Source organism: Orbicella franksi, chromosome 6 (assembly GCF_964199315.1).
Source record: "Orbicella franksi chromosome 6, jaOrbFran1.1, whole genome shotgun sequence".
NCBI lineage: Eukaryota > Metazoa > Cnidaria > Anthozoa > Scleractinia > Merulinidae > Orbicella > Orbicella franksi.
The window spans coordinates 9,099,296-9,116,464 of record NC_138150.1 but is presented as its reverse complement, the minus strand read 5'-3'; the positions used below and the strand labels follow the sequence as shown (position 1 = coordinate 9,116,464).

At 39.0% G+C, this 17,169-nt stretch overlaps 2 protein-coding genes across 3 annotated transcripts; both read right to left on the bottom strand.

Moving 5' to 3' along the window:
- Positions 1-889: 889 nt before the first annotated feature.
- Positions 890-6,116, bottom strand: LOC145490278 (uncharacterized). Of its 2 annotated transcripts, XM_081469406.1 has the most exons (5): positions 5,942-6,116; positions 4,510-4,780; positions 3,425-3,575; positions 2,435-2,559; positions 890-1,517 (listed from the first exon to the last, which is right to left on the bottom strand). In XM_081469406.1, exons 1-5 carry the CDS (start codon positions 6,052-6,054, stop codon positions 1,308-1,310), a joined length of 870 nt encoding a protein of 289 aa, XP_081325532.1. In that variant the 5' UTR covers positions 6,055-6,116; the 3' UTR covers positions 890-1,307. The 2 variants fall into 2 exon arrangements, with proteins under 2 accessions (XP_081325532.1, XP_081325531.1); XM_081469405.1 differs by lacking the exons at positions 890-1,517; positions 2,435-2,559 and having other exon boundaries at positions 2,569-3,575.
- A 6,258-nt stretch (positions 6,117-12,374) lies between these two features.
- Positions 12,375-13,911, bottom strand: LOC145489014 (uncharacterized). Its single transcript, XM_081467902.1, has 4 exons — positions 13,718-13,911; positions 13,330-13,401; positions 13,032-13,103; positions 12,375-12,531 (listed from the first exon to the last, which is right to left on the bottom strand). Exons 1-4 carry the CDS (start codon positions 13,909-13,911, stop codon positions 12,375-12,377), a joined length of 495 nt encoding a protein of 164 aa, XP_081324028.1.
- Between the last annotated feature and the right edge of the window lie 3,258 nt (positions 13,912-17,169).

Genomic DNA, 17,169 nt, shown 5'->3' with positions numbered 1-17,169 from the left:
AGGTTTCATAACCATTATTCTCTATTATCTAGAGTGACCTTTTCTCCATTCACTCTTACTATAGTTAGGAAATTCATACCTCGGTGATCAAAAATAATGCAAACTAACCAAAGTAATACCAAAGCAGGATGCCTTGGTTACATCTTCAAGAAAACGCCATCAAGAATACATTCTAGCAGGGGTGAGATGTGCTTAATTATAAAAAATATATATATCAAAACCGAAGCCTGAAAGATAACGAGGTAAAAACAAGGAAGAGTTAACATAATGCGTAAGCATTACGTGTAATTTGACCAATTATGCTAACTAATTTTATAACATAACTAAAGCAAAGCGCGCGCTCTGATTGGTTAATTTAGCATCTACTATTTGCCCATGGGTGTACGCTGCTGACGTGTGTGCTAATGTTTACAAAGCAAATCTTTTGACAGACATTGTTTCCAAAGTAATGGCCGACGTCCATCTCCCAGAAATGCGAAACTGTCTTCACAGTTGTGTGAAGATGAAACTTTATTGAGTTACTGGTGTACAGTCGGTTGTCATGAATGAATTTTCGCGCGCTTGTTTTCTCTTGTCATGTAAGACTACACGAACATTTTTTTGTGTGATGTAGCTCAATAAAAGGACTTCTGTTGTTCCAATGTCTCAATGTTATGTTATAAAACAAATGGTAAACGCCATAGCGTGCACTATTGAGTTATGGATGCACTTGGGAGGTTTGCTAAGCACTCAAGAAGCTAGAGTCGCACTCGGCTATCGCCTCGTGCGACTCTTACGCTTCTTTCGTGCTTAGCAACCTCCCACGTGCATCCATAACTCAATAGTACACGCTATGGCGTTTACCATTTGTTAAAATTGGGCTGTCGGTCTGACGTCACTCGAAGCCTAATCAGAAATGTAGTTAATGATATTGGTGTGATTGCAAAGCCATTGTAACAGAAGAGTAATCGCAACAATCTGTGGATAACTCTGTTGATATGGCTGCCAATGTTTTCATTTAGCATTACGAGAAACGGTTCAATAATTAAAAATGTTAGACAAGCAATTGAGCAATCGGATTGGTTGATTTTAGCTTGCCCGTCTGAACTTACTTAGTTGTGTGTTAAAAATGGGTAACTTAAATTACTACCGCTACATTTAATTTGTTATTACAGACACAAGATTTTTTCCATCAGTTTGTCATGCACGAAAACAAGACCGTTACAACAGGAGTTCAATCGAAAATAAAAGCAATCCCTTATGTATTAATTTGGTGTCTTTGGGCAAATCATTGAACATCTCTTTGCTGTCTCTGAACTCTGACATAGCTAAATCGACGGGCCGACTGGGACATATTTGTTGGTAATGAATAAAGTTCTGGGATCCGGATATTTTTTGCTGTTCATTGGCAATAAGAGTTCTCCGTCGCTACCGCAGCCCAGGTACAAAGTTTTGTACTGACTGTTTTTAAAAACAGTAAAGCTCCAGTAATAGGACGGCTTGAATTTCATTGACTTCTCTATTGTTCCCTTGTGTTCCTTAAAGGTAAACATGAGAAAAAATTTAACATTAGCTGACAAAAGTTGACGAAAAACATTTTGAGAGTGGGCCAATTTTAATTAGCTTGAATAAAAGTCAGTTTTAGCGCCTAGTGGCCCATCAAACCGGCGCGTTTCTCCGGTGCTTAGTCTAACAGTATTTCATCCAACACCAGTACCTTTCTTTGATATCCCTGCATAAACCGAATTTTAAGCGCTAAAATAGTTACAGGAGGTGGCACGGGAAACATCTAATCATGGGGGGGGGGGGTGGGGTTACTCCCTTATATGAGCTATATAGGTATGTGCGGCCCCAAAGGGTATCTTTTTTTTTTGGTTTGTTTTTTGTTTTGTTTTTACCGTTTTGGTCAGTGTCGATTTTGCAAAATAGGGTACGGCTTTTGCACACTAGTCTTGGATAGGGTATGTCTGTTTTAGAAGAAGCTACTTTTTCATCATTAGCGAGAAGATCATCAACAAAAGCCCTTCATGATACCTTTAACATCGTTCTGAACTATGAAACTAATTATAAGGCAGGTCTTAAATAGGGTATCGAATTTTTCATCAAGTCATAAATTGGGTAAGAAAAATAGCAGATTTTCGTCTTAAATGGGGTAAAGGAAGAAACTGATGCTCGGACACGAGCCAACGCCGACGACGATGAGGGTATCGGTTTTGGGAAGGGGGCCGCTCACCCTCATCCAATTTTTTTTCTGAGTACCCCCCCCCCCCCCCCACCTCCTTACGGGAACACCACCAACACTACACAGCTAAATGTACTCGCGATGTTTGTTTGCAATTGTTATCAGCTCTAGCGCATTGTCCTTTTTTTTTCTTTGTGGCAGGCTTAACATCGATAAATGGTAACCAAGCTTACTGAAAAGTAGTCCCTCTAATGATCATGGCTAAATACTAACCACGGCTAATAGGCTCTTGCCTCCATTCGTGGCATTCAAAATGTAAGTCTTCGACGTCTCTGTATCTCTAAAGAGAAGGCCAAATCCTGTTGTGGTTGAGCCTTTTTTTGTTGTTTTGGCAACGGCTACAAAGAAATCAAGGAAATACTGTTACTCCCAGTATAATCATAACATTACATATAATCATCATAACATCACATTAAACAAAGACACAAATATTTGAAACCCTACTCGTACATTTTTCAGATTATTTAGTCTTATAGGGGGATTCATGCTGACGTCATTGTCTGCATTTTTTCTCATTTGCATACGGCTTTGAGTACAGAAGGAAACATGTTCGATATGAATTAACTCCAGGCAGCTAAAGAGCTAGCAAAACGTAATACGTGGTGAAATTTTTAGCTCTTTGGGTGTAATATTCAAGGAGATATTGTCTTTCAAATACTGCAAAATTTCTGGGTGGCAAAAGCGCTAATGAGCTCATACATTCTTTGTAAAATTTTGAGTTTTTAAACCCGTGTTGCACAAAAAATGTTCAATAAATCAGGCTCATATTCATTGGTAGAGTTAATCATACCATGACCTTTCAATATTCAGAACTGATTTATTTGTAGCTCCATCAGAAACTGAATTGCTTATGCTAATGAGTCAAATATTGTAAACAAGCTAAAGATTCCCCTATTGCCAACAGGCATGTTAACCATATGAGTTGCATTTTCGCGTGATAAGCACCCGTTAGATTATAGAAATGACGTATAAAAACTGACCCGAGTTTTACAGTGTAAGCACGAGCTAAACCTATCCCGTGTCTTTGATCTGAAAGTAGATCGCACGGATATCTCGCGGATATTTCTTTCAGAAGAATATCAAATAGAGCTATTGGCAAATTGTGGAAAAAGGTCACGAAGTAATTACAGGCGAAAGACCAAGCAAAGACCGATGCTATCTTCACTCCATAAAGTTCGAGATTCTCGGCTATCGTAAACTTACTATTGTAATCCATGTCCTTGAAACTACCATTACAACGGATGACATTGTTAGAGTCTCGCTGAAGCAAGGACGTGCTTGCTGGATTCCATAGTCGATAGGGAGTGTTTCTAATCACTGGATGGTACAGTTCTGGCCCGTTAGAACTGTTGCTCTGTAAAAGCATAGGTATTTAGTTTGATCATAGTAACGCAGAAGTTAGATTCCCTACTTGAGCAATTTACTAACTACTATAACTTTTGCAACGACGATGGTAAGATTCGGTAGGTTTAACCCTTGGACGTACACAGGCCTACCTTGGCACAAGAAGGGGATGGATGGAACCCCTTCTCCGGGCTCTCATTGCATTGAAATAAATTTTTTCAAAATCATTTTACATGTACATCCAACAGATAGCCCACGGCTTGATATATTGTGTTCGTCATGACGTCATCTGACTTCACATAACGTCAGTAGGTCAGCGTCTTGGATCCGCAATCCTGAATTTCACTATTTTCTCAGAAGAAAAACGACGATGGTGCTTTCCCCCCTTTCTTCTGTACGATCGGGGATTGACTTTCTGCATGTGTCCAAGACACAATATTTCTCTTCTTTCCTATGCGAGATATCCATTAGCTGACTGACAATACATTCAATGTTTCGCATCAAGGCCTCCTCTGTCTCACAAGCTTCTAATAAATCGGCCAGAGCTTTATCTTGGCAACGGTGAAAGTTAAAATTAATTTGCTTCCCGTTCATCTACCTTTTCAGTATTCCTTATGCCAGAAATGTTAAATCAAACTTGGATTGAACTAAAGAGAGATGCCGGTTTCCGCCCCTTCCTGCCTTCTTGTACCCCGAGATAAATGGAGTTTCCAGAAAATGAAAAACTCGGAGCTTATGTCTCGACCAAAAAACTGAACGACCATGACAACGGCCGGGGCGACCCTTTGAGCGCGTTTACGAGATGGACACAATACCCGGAATAATTTCGATTTTAATTTGGAAAATTGGTCAGTTTCTTTGTTTGTTTGCTTGTTTGTTTTTTCGATGACATGTATTTTGCAACTATCTACGTATACATGTAACTCAGACAGGGTCTACTGTACCTGGCCGTTTTGTTTGTAGGAAGACCTCATTTTAACCTGTATATTATCCTCAAGCTTCTTATCAAGAGGGAGACTGACATAATCCTGAACACCATGATGGTACTTTAGTAACTCGACACTCGCTGGAGGCACTTTATTCAAACCTACATCGCTAAAAGCTACCATGATAAGGTATCGTAGTTTCAACACCAAATCGCCTTTTTCGAAAGACACACTGCGCTTGATTCCTTTAAAATCCACCTTGGCTTTGAGTACCACAGGATCGTTCGACCTGTTTGAGAAAAAGCGTAGTCGGATTAGCCTTTCTTTGCGTAGTTTTAAGTGAGACCCGACTTTTTTAAGTCTGCTGGGACCGAAGGGGACAGTTGCTTTTGAAGCCCTCCCCACGTAACTTTTAGTGCATTAGAGCTATAACAATGAAACTTGGAAGATTTATCGCACGTCGAAAAATATTCCCTTTGAGGTCTAAAGCACAGCAACGTCATCATAATTGAAAATGACACTTTGGATTGTAATGAACTGTATAATACTGTTAAAAACGTTTCGAAAACCACTACATAAAGAAAGGAAAAAACATAACTAAACACAATTTTTTTTTCCAACAATACATGGTAAAATTCAAAAAAGCAACAAAATTTAAAAAATGTGAGAAACAGTCCTACAAAAATATGGTTGCCATGGAAACATCAAGATTCTTCACTCATACCATATTGTTTCCAGATATACCAGAGAAGTCGAAAAATTTGGGGCACACTCTTTCAAAAGCCCCTTGCCCCCCTCCCTCCCATTTTCGACCGTCTTTAAAGTGGATGATACGCGAAAACCAAGCTAGCGAAAACGCATCAAGAAGTATACTTTTTCGAACGAAAACGCAAGAGTGTGGTCAGGGCCTGAAATTTCCGTACAGAAAGCATCGTGCTAGATCACTCCTGTGTTTTGACTCCGAACACGTAAACAGCTGGTGAATTTAGTAAGTGGTGCTATACTGAAGCCAAGGGTGCCTCTAGAGGTTTATATATTACAAATTAAATTTATTACGTGTACAAATCCGACAAAATACTGCAAATTGACGACAATCAATTTGTATAGACACCCTCAAGTCTTTATTGACGTGGGTTGTGTTTACAATGAGACTTCCATTTCTATTATCAACGAGCAGTAAGACTTCCATTTCTTTTATCAACGAGCATCGGTAAGAACTAAGCACGTCCCAAAATCGATCGGAAATTCCCGCATTTTGCCTTAGAAATGATGTAATTTGACTACGGGGTTTGTAATGCAGATTATTATTTGCTTCTTGAATGCATTAATCGCCGCTTGACAATAACTGAATCATTTAAACTTGTTACTTTGTATAGTAGCGAGTATAAATAAAGTGATTATAAAAAGGGAACGAATGCGTCAGAAAACCTAATTACTAACTTGAGCTCACCTGTTCAGGAAGAAAAAAACTGTTACTACCGACAAGAATATCAAAACCTTCGGGCGCTGAAGGACTCTCAGAATGGCACGAAGTAGAGACCACATCTTACTCGTATTTAGCATGTCGCTTGTAGAAAGATTACAGTGTACTGCTTCGCCCAGTATTATAGCAATTCAAGTGTGTAGGAAATATACTGACCAAAACACTAAAGGACAAGATTATTTATAATCAACTTCCTTTGACAAGTCAGAACACAAACGTGGAACAACATAGAATTTGTCTGGCCAAGTGAACGAATCTCTTGTACTTGTTCTTCCTTGGTCAGATCGAACAGGAATGAAATAATGCGTGACCGTTTGTTCTTTTTTGTTCTTGGAAGGCATTTGGAATTTTTTAACATAGATACCACTAATTATTGCTCCATAGCATTCGTTCAGGTGTAGTAAACATCTTTGTTTCAGGGTACTTCGGTATTTCTTTATCCACAGGATATACCTGATCTTCACATAACACTCAGCGACCGGATGTTTTGTTTTGAATGAGTACGGCGTACTCTTGACGCAGCCCCGGAACTTCTCTGTACAACTGACACAAAGCCAATATTATCAAATTAAACCTGTTAAGACTTAAGTTGTACAATTAGTGAGCGAGCACTGACAAACGGTAAACAGAGACTACGCCGTTGACAATATGGCATGTCTACAAATATTTGATCCTTTCGGCGCGGTCACGATCGTAATATTTTGGACTGTCGCTCTCTGTGCATACCGTTGAGTTTGTGTGTGTTGACTGTACTGACTTGTAGCACACCAGTTTTTTCCTCTTTTCTCCTTTAGTTTTTTGCTTTTTTGTTTTGTTTTGTTTTGTTTTTGTTTTTTTTTGCTTTTTTTTTAATAGAAGAAAGCGTTGTTGGGGAGACGTTTGTTTTTTTTTAAAAGAAGAAAGCGTTACTGGGGAGATGATTGTACATGTGCATATCTCCATGTTATGTAAAGACATGAATCACCTGTTGACTGGGTTGATTTGGCTCAGAATCATCAACACTCCACTTAACCTTAAATCGTCATGATCAAGTTGTATAGACTCTAGCTAAATTGACGGGGTTTTTTCTCTCGTTGTTTTCTTTTTTTTTTTTTTTTTTTGGTTTGTTTCAATTCGCTCGGGGCAAAACCCAAATCACTTTACAGTAACAATAACAATAACTTTATTTATATAGCGAGTACATACAAAGCTCTATATCGCTTTCCAGTCATGAAAGTAAAACTAAATATAATAATTTGAACTAAATTAAGTATAAACTTTATAAGATAGAAATAATTATCTAAAAGCAATTCTGCAAAGATGAGTTTTTAAACGCGAATTAAACGCGGCGACCGATGGACTTCACATTTACATTTAGATATCTGCTTTCTACAGGCACCTGCACGGTTGACTGAGACCGGGTTCTCGAGATGAGTAGTCATTAGTGTGCCAAGCGAAATATTTTGTGTCACTGACAAACTTCCTCTTTGATGATGCACGTAGGTAGACGCTGTAACTCGTCATAAATGTGAAAAAAATTAACATCCAATCAGCATTTCCTGCACTGAACTGCTCTTAGTCAACGGTACATAGTTCAATCAACAAGTGGACAGATACATTTACGTTGATGGCTCCGACTAATGAGAAGGTGAAATTATTTTGCTACAGGATCAGGGCAAGATGACTGTAATACATGAGCAACATTTGGCGCTAAACGACTGCATCCGCACCTCCTGAAGATGAAACTCAAGACTTACATTGTATCTCACTTTTAGTGCGGGTTTATTAAAGACAAGATTCATCAAGCGTGTGGCCTGCAAATGCAAGCGAGGCCTGGAGCGATGAAAAGTGGCGGTTTTCGCAATCACTCACTAATCATGCAAGCACGTTTTCAATACAGTTACATGAAGATAAATTTAATTTGACACTGACTCACCTTACGAGTTTCCAAAACACGTAAATGAAGCCCTAGCATTATGTTCTTTGTAATACAAAAGTATATTACAATGTAGTTTTTTCAGTTCACCCGATTTAGTTAAGGTCACTTTTGCTATGCATCGCAAATTCCATTTTGCGTTACTGTACTGCTGTAACGATAGACCAAAAAAAGGCTTTAATAAGCGATGCCCAAGACTCAGTTGTTTTAAAAAAAATCTAACAACGATTTTGCCAAGTTTAACCCTCTATTCTTGCTTTCCACCTGTCAGGCAATGTCAAAAATTATAATCCATCAAAAATTTTCGCTCGCACGAGATTGGTTTAAACGCGTCGGGAGACTGAATAAGCTCTAGTTATATAACTGTGGAATATCCGAGTGGTATTCGCCATGGCCCAGTTAACAAATAGATCCCTCGTGTTGCGGAAGATATTTGAAGGATAACACAGTATCCCCATTTGACTTTAAAATGTGTTCGAATATCAAGGTCTTTGGACATCATCTGTTTCTCGAAGCGCACCGTTTTCCCCATTTTTTTCTCGAGCTTCGCTCTCGGAAAATTGTTTGCTTCTCGATAACGGGCAATTTCGCGCCAAATGGAAGCTACTGCTCATATATAATCAACTATATCAGCGACTGTTTCTTCGCGAAAATAGTAAACTCAGAGAGAAGGAAGATATAACTCGCCCAGCAGAACAAACGTTAAGATATTAGCCTTCTCTACATGGTAGCCGTAGTTTTATGTACCACGATTGTATTATTTTATCGGTAAAATTATTTTCCACATGACATCCCTTGAATCTACTGATTGCACATCAAGTATCATTTGATAGTGAGTAGATTTAAGGGGTTTTATCTGAGTTTCTATTTCCATTTGTCATTAATTTCATTATTTGTGATTTTCTTTGGCTATGGTTCCTTTAATCGCATTAGCGTTTAGTATCGTCTAGCGTCTGCTTGGTTAGCATCCAACCTTTAAGTATTTATAGTTATAAGAAACACACTTTTCGAATTGGTTCAATATCTTGATGGCCATGGATCTAGGATCGCGAAATAGGATTGGCATGGACTGGATAATTCACAGCGGACTTCACAACAGACGGATAGAGCCTATAATTGAAAAAGAAATTGTATTTTAGTTCCTGTGAATCGACAACAAACGAGATAAGATAAAGTTCAAATTACTCCCAACCCTTCGTGCTGACCGACTGACCGACTGACCGACTGATTTACTGACCGACTGATTTAATGACTGACAGCTCAATTCATCGACCTGCCGACCAAACCGACTAACCCGCCTATCCACCCACTGAAACTGAATACTGAAAACCAAGCTTAAATAGAGCTTCATCCTATCATACTCCAGGCGGTACTTACATAAGAGATAAGTTAGCGAAGTCAATGTAGTTAAATGAGTCAGGCTCCAAAGACGTGAGCTCATGGTTGTTAGATAGAGTCCTTCAGAATAACAATAGAGAATACTTCAGGGGTGACTTATTACAGGCTTTCAATTCTTATAGATAGCTATTTTCTCGTAACGTCACCCAACGTGGTTTGAAATACGACAGCGGTTGGAGTAAGCGAAACGCGTCGATCTAATCTGAGTTCGCATAATTCACTAAGTACACATGATTTTTTTTGCTTTTCCGTACTGGGTCGACATGGTATCGATAAAGGATTTTATTCAAATGATTTCACATAAGTCAATCTATAAATTAGACTTAAACTAACGTTTGCGAATAACTAGTCACAAATACACCCAATCATCGCTTGTTTGTTTGTTTGTTTGTTTGTTTTTGTTTGTTTGTTTTTTTTTTCTTTTTCTTTACAAAGTCGAAGAACTCGACATTTGAAAAAAGGTTTTGATCGATTCGTTCGATCATTCATTGTCAGGTGATCAAGGTGGCAAATATTTCTTGTTTACACAGCAAAAGCTTATGTTTTCAATGCTGTACAGATAGCCGTTCGGGCAGCTTGTAACTACATTTTCTTCGATACAGAATGAATACAGTTTCTATACAACGAATGTTCTAATTCTCCGACATTTTATTGGTTCTCTTTGTGACGATAATCCTTAGGAATGCTTAAGACTCTTAAGCCCTTTTTTATGTTTGTTTGATTATTTGTGTTTAAGTTTTGTTTTCGTTTGTCTAACGCAACGTTATCGGGATTTCTTTAATATAACTATTCAGACACGTTCTTTTATATATCAGAATTTCAGATCTATTTTGAAGCATATCTTTCCACCTAGTACAAGAGGTGTTTATAGATCAATTTAAGTTTAGATTTTCAATTTTGTTGACTTCAGTAATTTCTCTTTACAAGCTAATACACAGGCAAATGATACGCACAAGATATCAAGATTTGATGCCCCTTGGAAAGATTTCGGTCCAATTTTAGTAAGGTTATTGTTATTTAAAAACCTACAAACGTAAACGGAGCACACATTGTTTACACCTGGACAAGACAATTCTTTCGCCCATACATACTTCAAAGTTTGACTGAACAGTGCTGTGTGCGGTTTTCTAAGTGTTCCGATCCCCACCTAGCTGGTAAAAATTCTAAAGATTTAAAGGGGTGCATTTTCCTTCCTTGGTGAACAACAGTTGATGAGTATCTTGATCGTTGTTGCCCATTAGTTGGCTTACCTGTTCTTTTCTCCGTTTTGAATAATTATAGACAAAACTCACTACTGTCGGGCGCTTCCAACTGAGTTTAGATACTGCTGCTGTACAGTTATGTGAAGTCATTTTGCTACTAGAAAATATACCTTTAAAAAGGTATGTCGTGACTTTGCATAGCCTTTGTACGTATGGGATTGGGTGTAGTTGATCAGGTCAAATGGATGCCTCGTGCCATGAATTATACTGGTGTTAAATATTACCTCTAAACATCACTGTGTTTTATTACCAAACGCTGTTAAACAAGAAGATAAAATATTAAATATATACTTACACATATCTGAGACTTCCTGCGTTTTGGAAGAAGTTGTCAGGTATAGCGGTGATTTCGTTGTGTTGCAAAAACCTTCATGTCGAGAAAATAAAATATGGAGGTGTACTAATTTTCGCACGAGCCTGGAAAAACCATGGTTTCTTTGATTTTGTTTAGTTCTATTGGTTCGAGGTAAACGGTAAAGTCTGCATGCGAGCCAAGTGGCCCATCAGGCCGGAGCTTATCCCGGTTTCTGTAGCATGAAGCGACTAGGAGTACCTCTACTCCCCCTTGGATGGGATGCTAGTCCATCGCAGGGTTACCCCCAGCATTAAGTTCGCCGGTACCCATTTATACACCTGGGTGGAGAGAGGCACTGTGAGAGTAAAGTGTCTTGCCCAAGAACACAACACAATGTCCCCGGCCAGGGCTCGAACCCAGACCGCTCGATCCGGAGACGAGCGCACTAACCATGAGGCCACCGCGCCTCCCACTCTATTGGTTCGAAGGCTTGTTTAAATACTCTAAACTTGTGCAACTAACTAACTTATGCAACTAACGGAAATAGAAAACTAACAACACATGTGCAGTGGAATACAATTTGATTATAGGCAAACTGTTTCGCGATGGATAAAGTATTCGAAATTTCGAATGTGGAACGCCAAGATGGACGTGCTGACGATATTGTCAGCGAAGTCTTTAAGAGAAAATATTGTAAACAAGAAAACAGCTTCTTGTCAATTTCGTGACATTTTTTCTAAAAGATTTAAGTTGTGTGATAGATCTCTTGCTTACCATCTACCAAGCTTGCTCGAGACCATACCGGAGAATATCTACCCGGCCCTCGGCCGTTTTTTGTTCAGATCTTTCTGTGCTTCGACCGTACCGAGAAGAGACCTAGCCGATATTCTCCAAGTACGATGTACTCTTTTCTATATACCATGCACTTTTTGTTATTCACGATAAGCCCTCCACCGTTACTCTACGTTAAATTCAAAACTTGGCTTAAGATATAGTTGCAATTGACTGATCAGTGTTTCTTGAGAACTCTACTCACAAAAACTGCAGACTCTTTGCATCTTTCAACAGATGGGCGTTCAGTTTCGTCAGCTTGTTCATGCTGAGCCCGCTAAATACATTAAGAGAAGCATAATTATTTAATTATAAAGTTTCCGTTACGACAAACTTAGCAACATTGCATTCATACATGATTTTCAAAGCTCTAGATATTTCCTAGCTAGACAAACTAACACCCATTTGGAACTGGGCTACAATAGCTTTGAAAGACAGACACAGACTCGCGTTTAGTAAAGTGAACTCAGTTTTTTCTTTTCAGTATTCTTATTTCATTATTATCTTTATATCTTTTCTTTTACTCAAATACTTACTCCTAAGAGCACACTAGTTCGTAGAAAAGCCCTTTCATTCAACCGAAGTTTTCTTGTGATTCACAGCTACATTTGGTATTGTTTTCCATAACTGGGAGATATCATAAACGTTTGATATTACTTGGTTGTCTAACTGTAATCAGTAAGCCTGCCACCTGTATACTTATTTATAACTCATGAGAATAAGGCATGCGGCGTTGTATTTACTTCTGCATGCAAAAGTTGTGCAAGAAAACAGTGATACAGACAGTACTTTAAGGTGGATGAGGCCATGAAATATATTATGAGGAAGGTCCCAGATCATGTTGATAGACAGCCACCTGATAAAAGAAGGAAAATTGTGATTGCAAATAGTCAGTGTCGCATGATACTTTATATATAACGTAAAAATTGTAGTAAAACCCTTTTCTCCCTGTCCCCCTCCCCCGAAAGTAAGTAAAATAAGTCTCCCAGATCCCAGAAGCAGAGATCCCCACGATAATAAACCCCTCCCCCTCCTGGAAGAATGCCGATGGACTTGCTCTAGCGAAAATACGAATTATTTTAATTATACACATGTAAGTCCTGTATGGTATAGCTTGTTTTGCGTTTTACTTTGCTGCAATTTTTTCCACACGATGAACCTTCCTAATAGCTAGCTATTAGCCCAATCATTTTTGGCGTACAAAATTCCCTCCAAAAATATTTCCGCCTGTAAGACGAAATTGAAATGTGCTTTGCCATCGTCGTTTTGAACAGTCGCAATTGAAATGATTAAAAAAAAACTAGGCCCTAATGACTTGCTATTTTACTTGTATTTTATTTATGTTGTCACTCTTACAAATGCTTCAGGCTCGGCATGTCGTGGAAACTACCAGTTTCAAGCTTTGAAACCCTATTCTCACCGAGATACCTGAAGAAAAAAAATTGCAACCCAGGTTGAATTTCTCATTTTCGCGTTTTCCGCTCACACTTGCCACCATATTGACTTAAGGCGCAGAGGTGACAATGTCAAAATATAAATTGAATAACAGTTATATAATAAATCTGCAAATACAATTTAAGTAATAATTCTCATCTATTAAATATTTACTTAATGCTTATTTCATGAATATGCCTATTAAACAAGCAACAGTTACAGTGTTGAAAGTTTCTGCAGTCCGCTGAAAACTCCTCCTTTGATGGAACCAATTTGATTTCCTGACAAGTCCCTTGGGAAGGAGGAAAATTCATTTTAAAACACTCTTAAATCTCTGAAGAAATTAACACTGGTCTTGTTGTCGCCAGAGATTAAAACTGATTAACTTTCCAACAGTCGATATTGCCGTCATCCCTCAACTTTAAGAACACTAGCTATCGTAATGTATTAAATTGTATCTCTTGTTTACGTTTCTGTTTTTGCTTTTGCAATTGTTGTTGTTGTTGTTGTTGTTGTAGCTGTTGTGTTGTTGTTGTTGCGGTGGTGGTGGTGGTGGTGGTAATGGTGATAATGGAGTTGGCTATATATTCTATTAGGTTTCTGCTTACAAGACTTCCAATTTCATCAGATTGCTTAAAACACTGCTTGGAAGGTGGTCTATCATGTTCCTTGCCAGATTCCTAATAGACACAGAGAAGAATAAGATAAGAACAGACGGGATGGAGACAATACTTGTATCTTCCACAATGCACGCAGCAACATTCTTTCTGTTTGGGCTATTTCGCGTACAACTTGCTTGCATACAGTCGCAAGTTACATACACAATGAGATGAGGAAACTACTATTATTTATATATATATTGCATGTAGTCCCGGGATTGTGTTAAATTCCAAGGAAGACATCGAATGGCATCAATGGTTTAAGAAACGTAAAATCGGATGAAACCGCAAACCAATTAGAGAAAATTATTAGTAAGATGGTAACAGCTGGACCAGCGAGATTAAATAAAATTGATAAATTTTAAAATTCGGTAAAGCCACAAAATAAAAGAAAACCTCAAGAAAAGACATTTTTAACTTCTAATCACGTAACGTCAGTATGTCTGCTTTCGTCGCTGTTTAGTCTTCTTGGCGCATACATTATTATGCATGTGACGTATATCTATACCGAGCAAATGAAGATTATGGATGGGTGTTGAGAGATGTCGTCGTATTTCGGAACTTTTAATTTAGCTGGAAGAGATTTAAAATTTTACTTGTCTATTGTCAGCCCTGCACGTTATTTACTCTTAAAACTCGATTACTTAATACAAAGTGCTCATTGTAAGCACGCTTACAGGATTTTAACATTTCTTATTGTTGCCATATGTTTCCTTGTTATGCTTACAATCTTGTTGTCGGCGAAATTCCTGCAATCAATCAATGCGTAACTACGACATGGGCGTTTTATCAAACTAGATTATTCTAGTAAAACTACAAGAACGCCGCCATTTCGCTATTCATGCATTTTGATTCATCGTTAGTGCCAGTGGCGGATCCAAACCTTGAGCTAAAGGGGGAAGGGGGGCACGGTGGCCGGTTTTGTTTTGCTTGCCCAGAGGGCTTTTCTTCCTTCTGTAATTTCTTCTTTTTTTACCCAAAAGAGGGGGACCCGGGCCCCTCGGGTCCCTCCCCAAGATCCGCCACTGAGTGCTGATTAGTATCTAGATCGTGTTGATAATTTATAGAACTAGCAATGGATTGCACGAACTACATTGTAGCCGCGCAGCGTCATAAAGGCATGTTTTCTGTATAGCAGCCTTTGAAACAAACCTCGACATGCAGTCATTCTATGCGACTTTATGTTGCTCAGTGCTGGACGCGTTAGTAGATAATTGTAGTGTTACACATGAATGTTTGATTCTTAACTCCCAAAGCCTTAGCCAAAGTGAGAAATCTTTTGATGTGGACGAGAAGTCTTTTCATCTTTCAATATTGATCATTGTATGTACTTACACGTGAGTGCTCTCTTGTGGCACACCCGTAGGAACAAGCCAATAATTCTTGTTGGAGCACTCAGTTTTCAAAAGGGAGGTGTCAGTCGGAGCCCTTGAACAATAGCAGTTGGACGGACAATCTACAGTTGGAATAAGATTACATGGTTTTCACAAAAAAAGAAAAGAAGAAAAAATATCTCACAGCAAAAAATATATTCAAAGGCTTATTACTCCTAATTACCAAAAATCACATCACTACATATTTCTCTGTAAAGGGGTTGCGCACGTTTTGACCGCCTGCCATTTTTTCTGCGTTGAAACTGGTTAACTACGACAAAAAAAATACCAAAAGAGTTAATAATTGACCAAATAGAGAGAAAAAAAGGAAAACGATGGTCAAATTTGAGTATGAACATTCAGGTGGATTACCAGGAAGAATAAAGCTGAAAAATGCAACGTAAATTTCTTTAGGTGCCAACACTATCATCCGATCTTAACTTGAACAATCATTAGAGTAACTGATTCAGCTTCCTCCCTAGAAAAGCAGCTGTAAGAACAGATGACTCGAAAACGCCTCTTAGCGAGGCAGGAACCCTCAAGAAACTCAGAATATCTGTTTCAACGCGAAATGGCCTCTCAATCAGAGTGTATCAAGGTCTGACTCCTAGTGTAGGTGAGATATCGGGCGGATGTTTAACTACGGTTACCAAAGCATATAGAGGTTACTGAGGACTAATGTTACTTCTGGTGGATGGGTTCCCGGACTCCCGTTGTTTTCGGGTCATTCCGAAAATTTGCTGGTTTAGGGAGTGGAGGGAGGCACCGTCTTCAAAAACACACACAATACCATGACACGAGTGTCAAGTTTCAACACAAACCTAAGGCACCTGTCATTTGGATTCTCCATTTTCGTAAACACACGTTGGTCTCTTTTACTAGTTGGGTTTGAAGTAAATGGAGCTACATGACCTTTGGTTACGGCGGAATCGACCTTTTTCGCCTTTATATTCTTTAATTATATGTTGTTATTATTATTATTATTATTATTATTATTATTATTATTATTATAGATTCGCACAGCTATTGATGATATTGAAGCTGGTTTCGTCATTGGCTCCGGGCAACAACAAGTTGCCTAGGGAGGCCAAGAAACACCCCTTGTTTGCTTTTTCTCTTCTTTCTACATCTCCAGCACCTTTCTAAGAATTCTTGCCGACCCCAACAATGCACATCTCTGGATCAGTCCAACAGGAATGCCCACCTCAATGGCTCTCAGATTGTCCTTCAATCTCAGTGGTATTGATCCCAATGCTTCCACCCATAAGAAAGGCCACACCTTAGACCTGATCATAACTAGGGCCGAGGACGAGCTAGTTACTAGCGTTGAAATACGCGATCCAATGCTGTCCGATCACTCTGCTGTACACTGCAAGCTACGCCTAAAGAAACCACCTCTGGAACGAATGGAAATTAGTTATCGTAAACTGCGCTCGGTAAATATGGACAGTTTTAATGACGACCTAAAGCAATCTGACCTTCTGACAACCAACGCCTTTGATCTTATGGATCTCACTGAAAAATACGAAAATACTCTGACGGAAATACTTCAAAGGCATGCACCTTTAAAACGACGCATGATAACTCTCCGTCCATCAGCACCATGGTACCATGAGGGTATTAGTAACGCCAGGAGAAAACGTCGAAGGCTGGAGCGCCGCTGGCGATCGTCGAGACTGTGCGTCGACAGACAGATGTTTGTCGACCAGTGCCAGGTAGTGAACAAAATGCTAAGGGACGCAAAGGCTTCATACTATTCATCTATTATTTCAGAGAATGCATCAGATCCAAAAATACTTTTCAACGCAGTCGACAAGCTATTACACCGCAGAGTAGATAGACGCTATCCGACCGCACCCTCAACGTTTGTGCTTACGAACAATTTTGCCGACTTTTTTGACAAGAAGATAGTATCCATAAGAACGGAGCTATCCAAAGAAGTGACTTCTGGTACCCAGTCCTGCGAAGCATACAAACAGCCATGTCAAGCCGAATTCACAGAGTTCAGGGTGATGTCAGAAAGAGAGA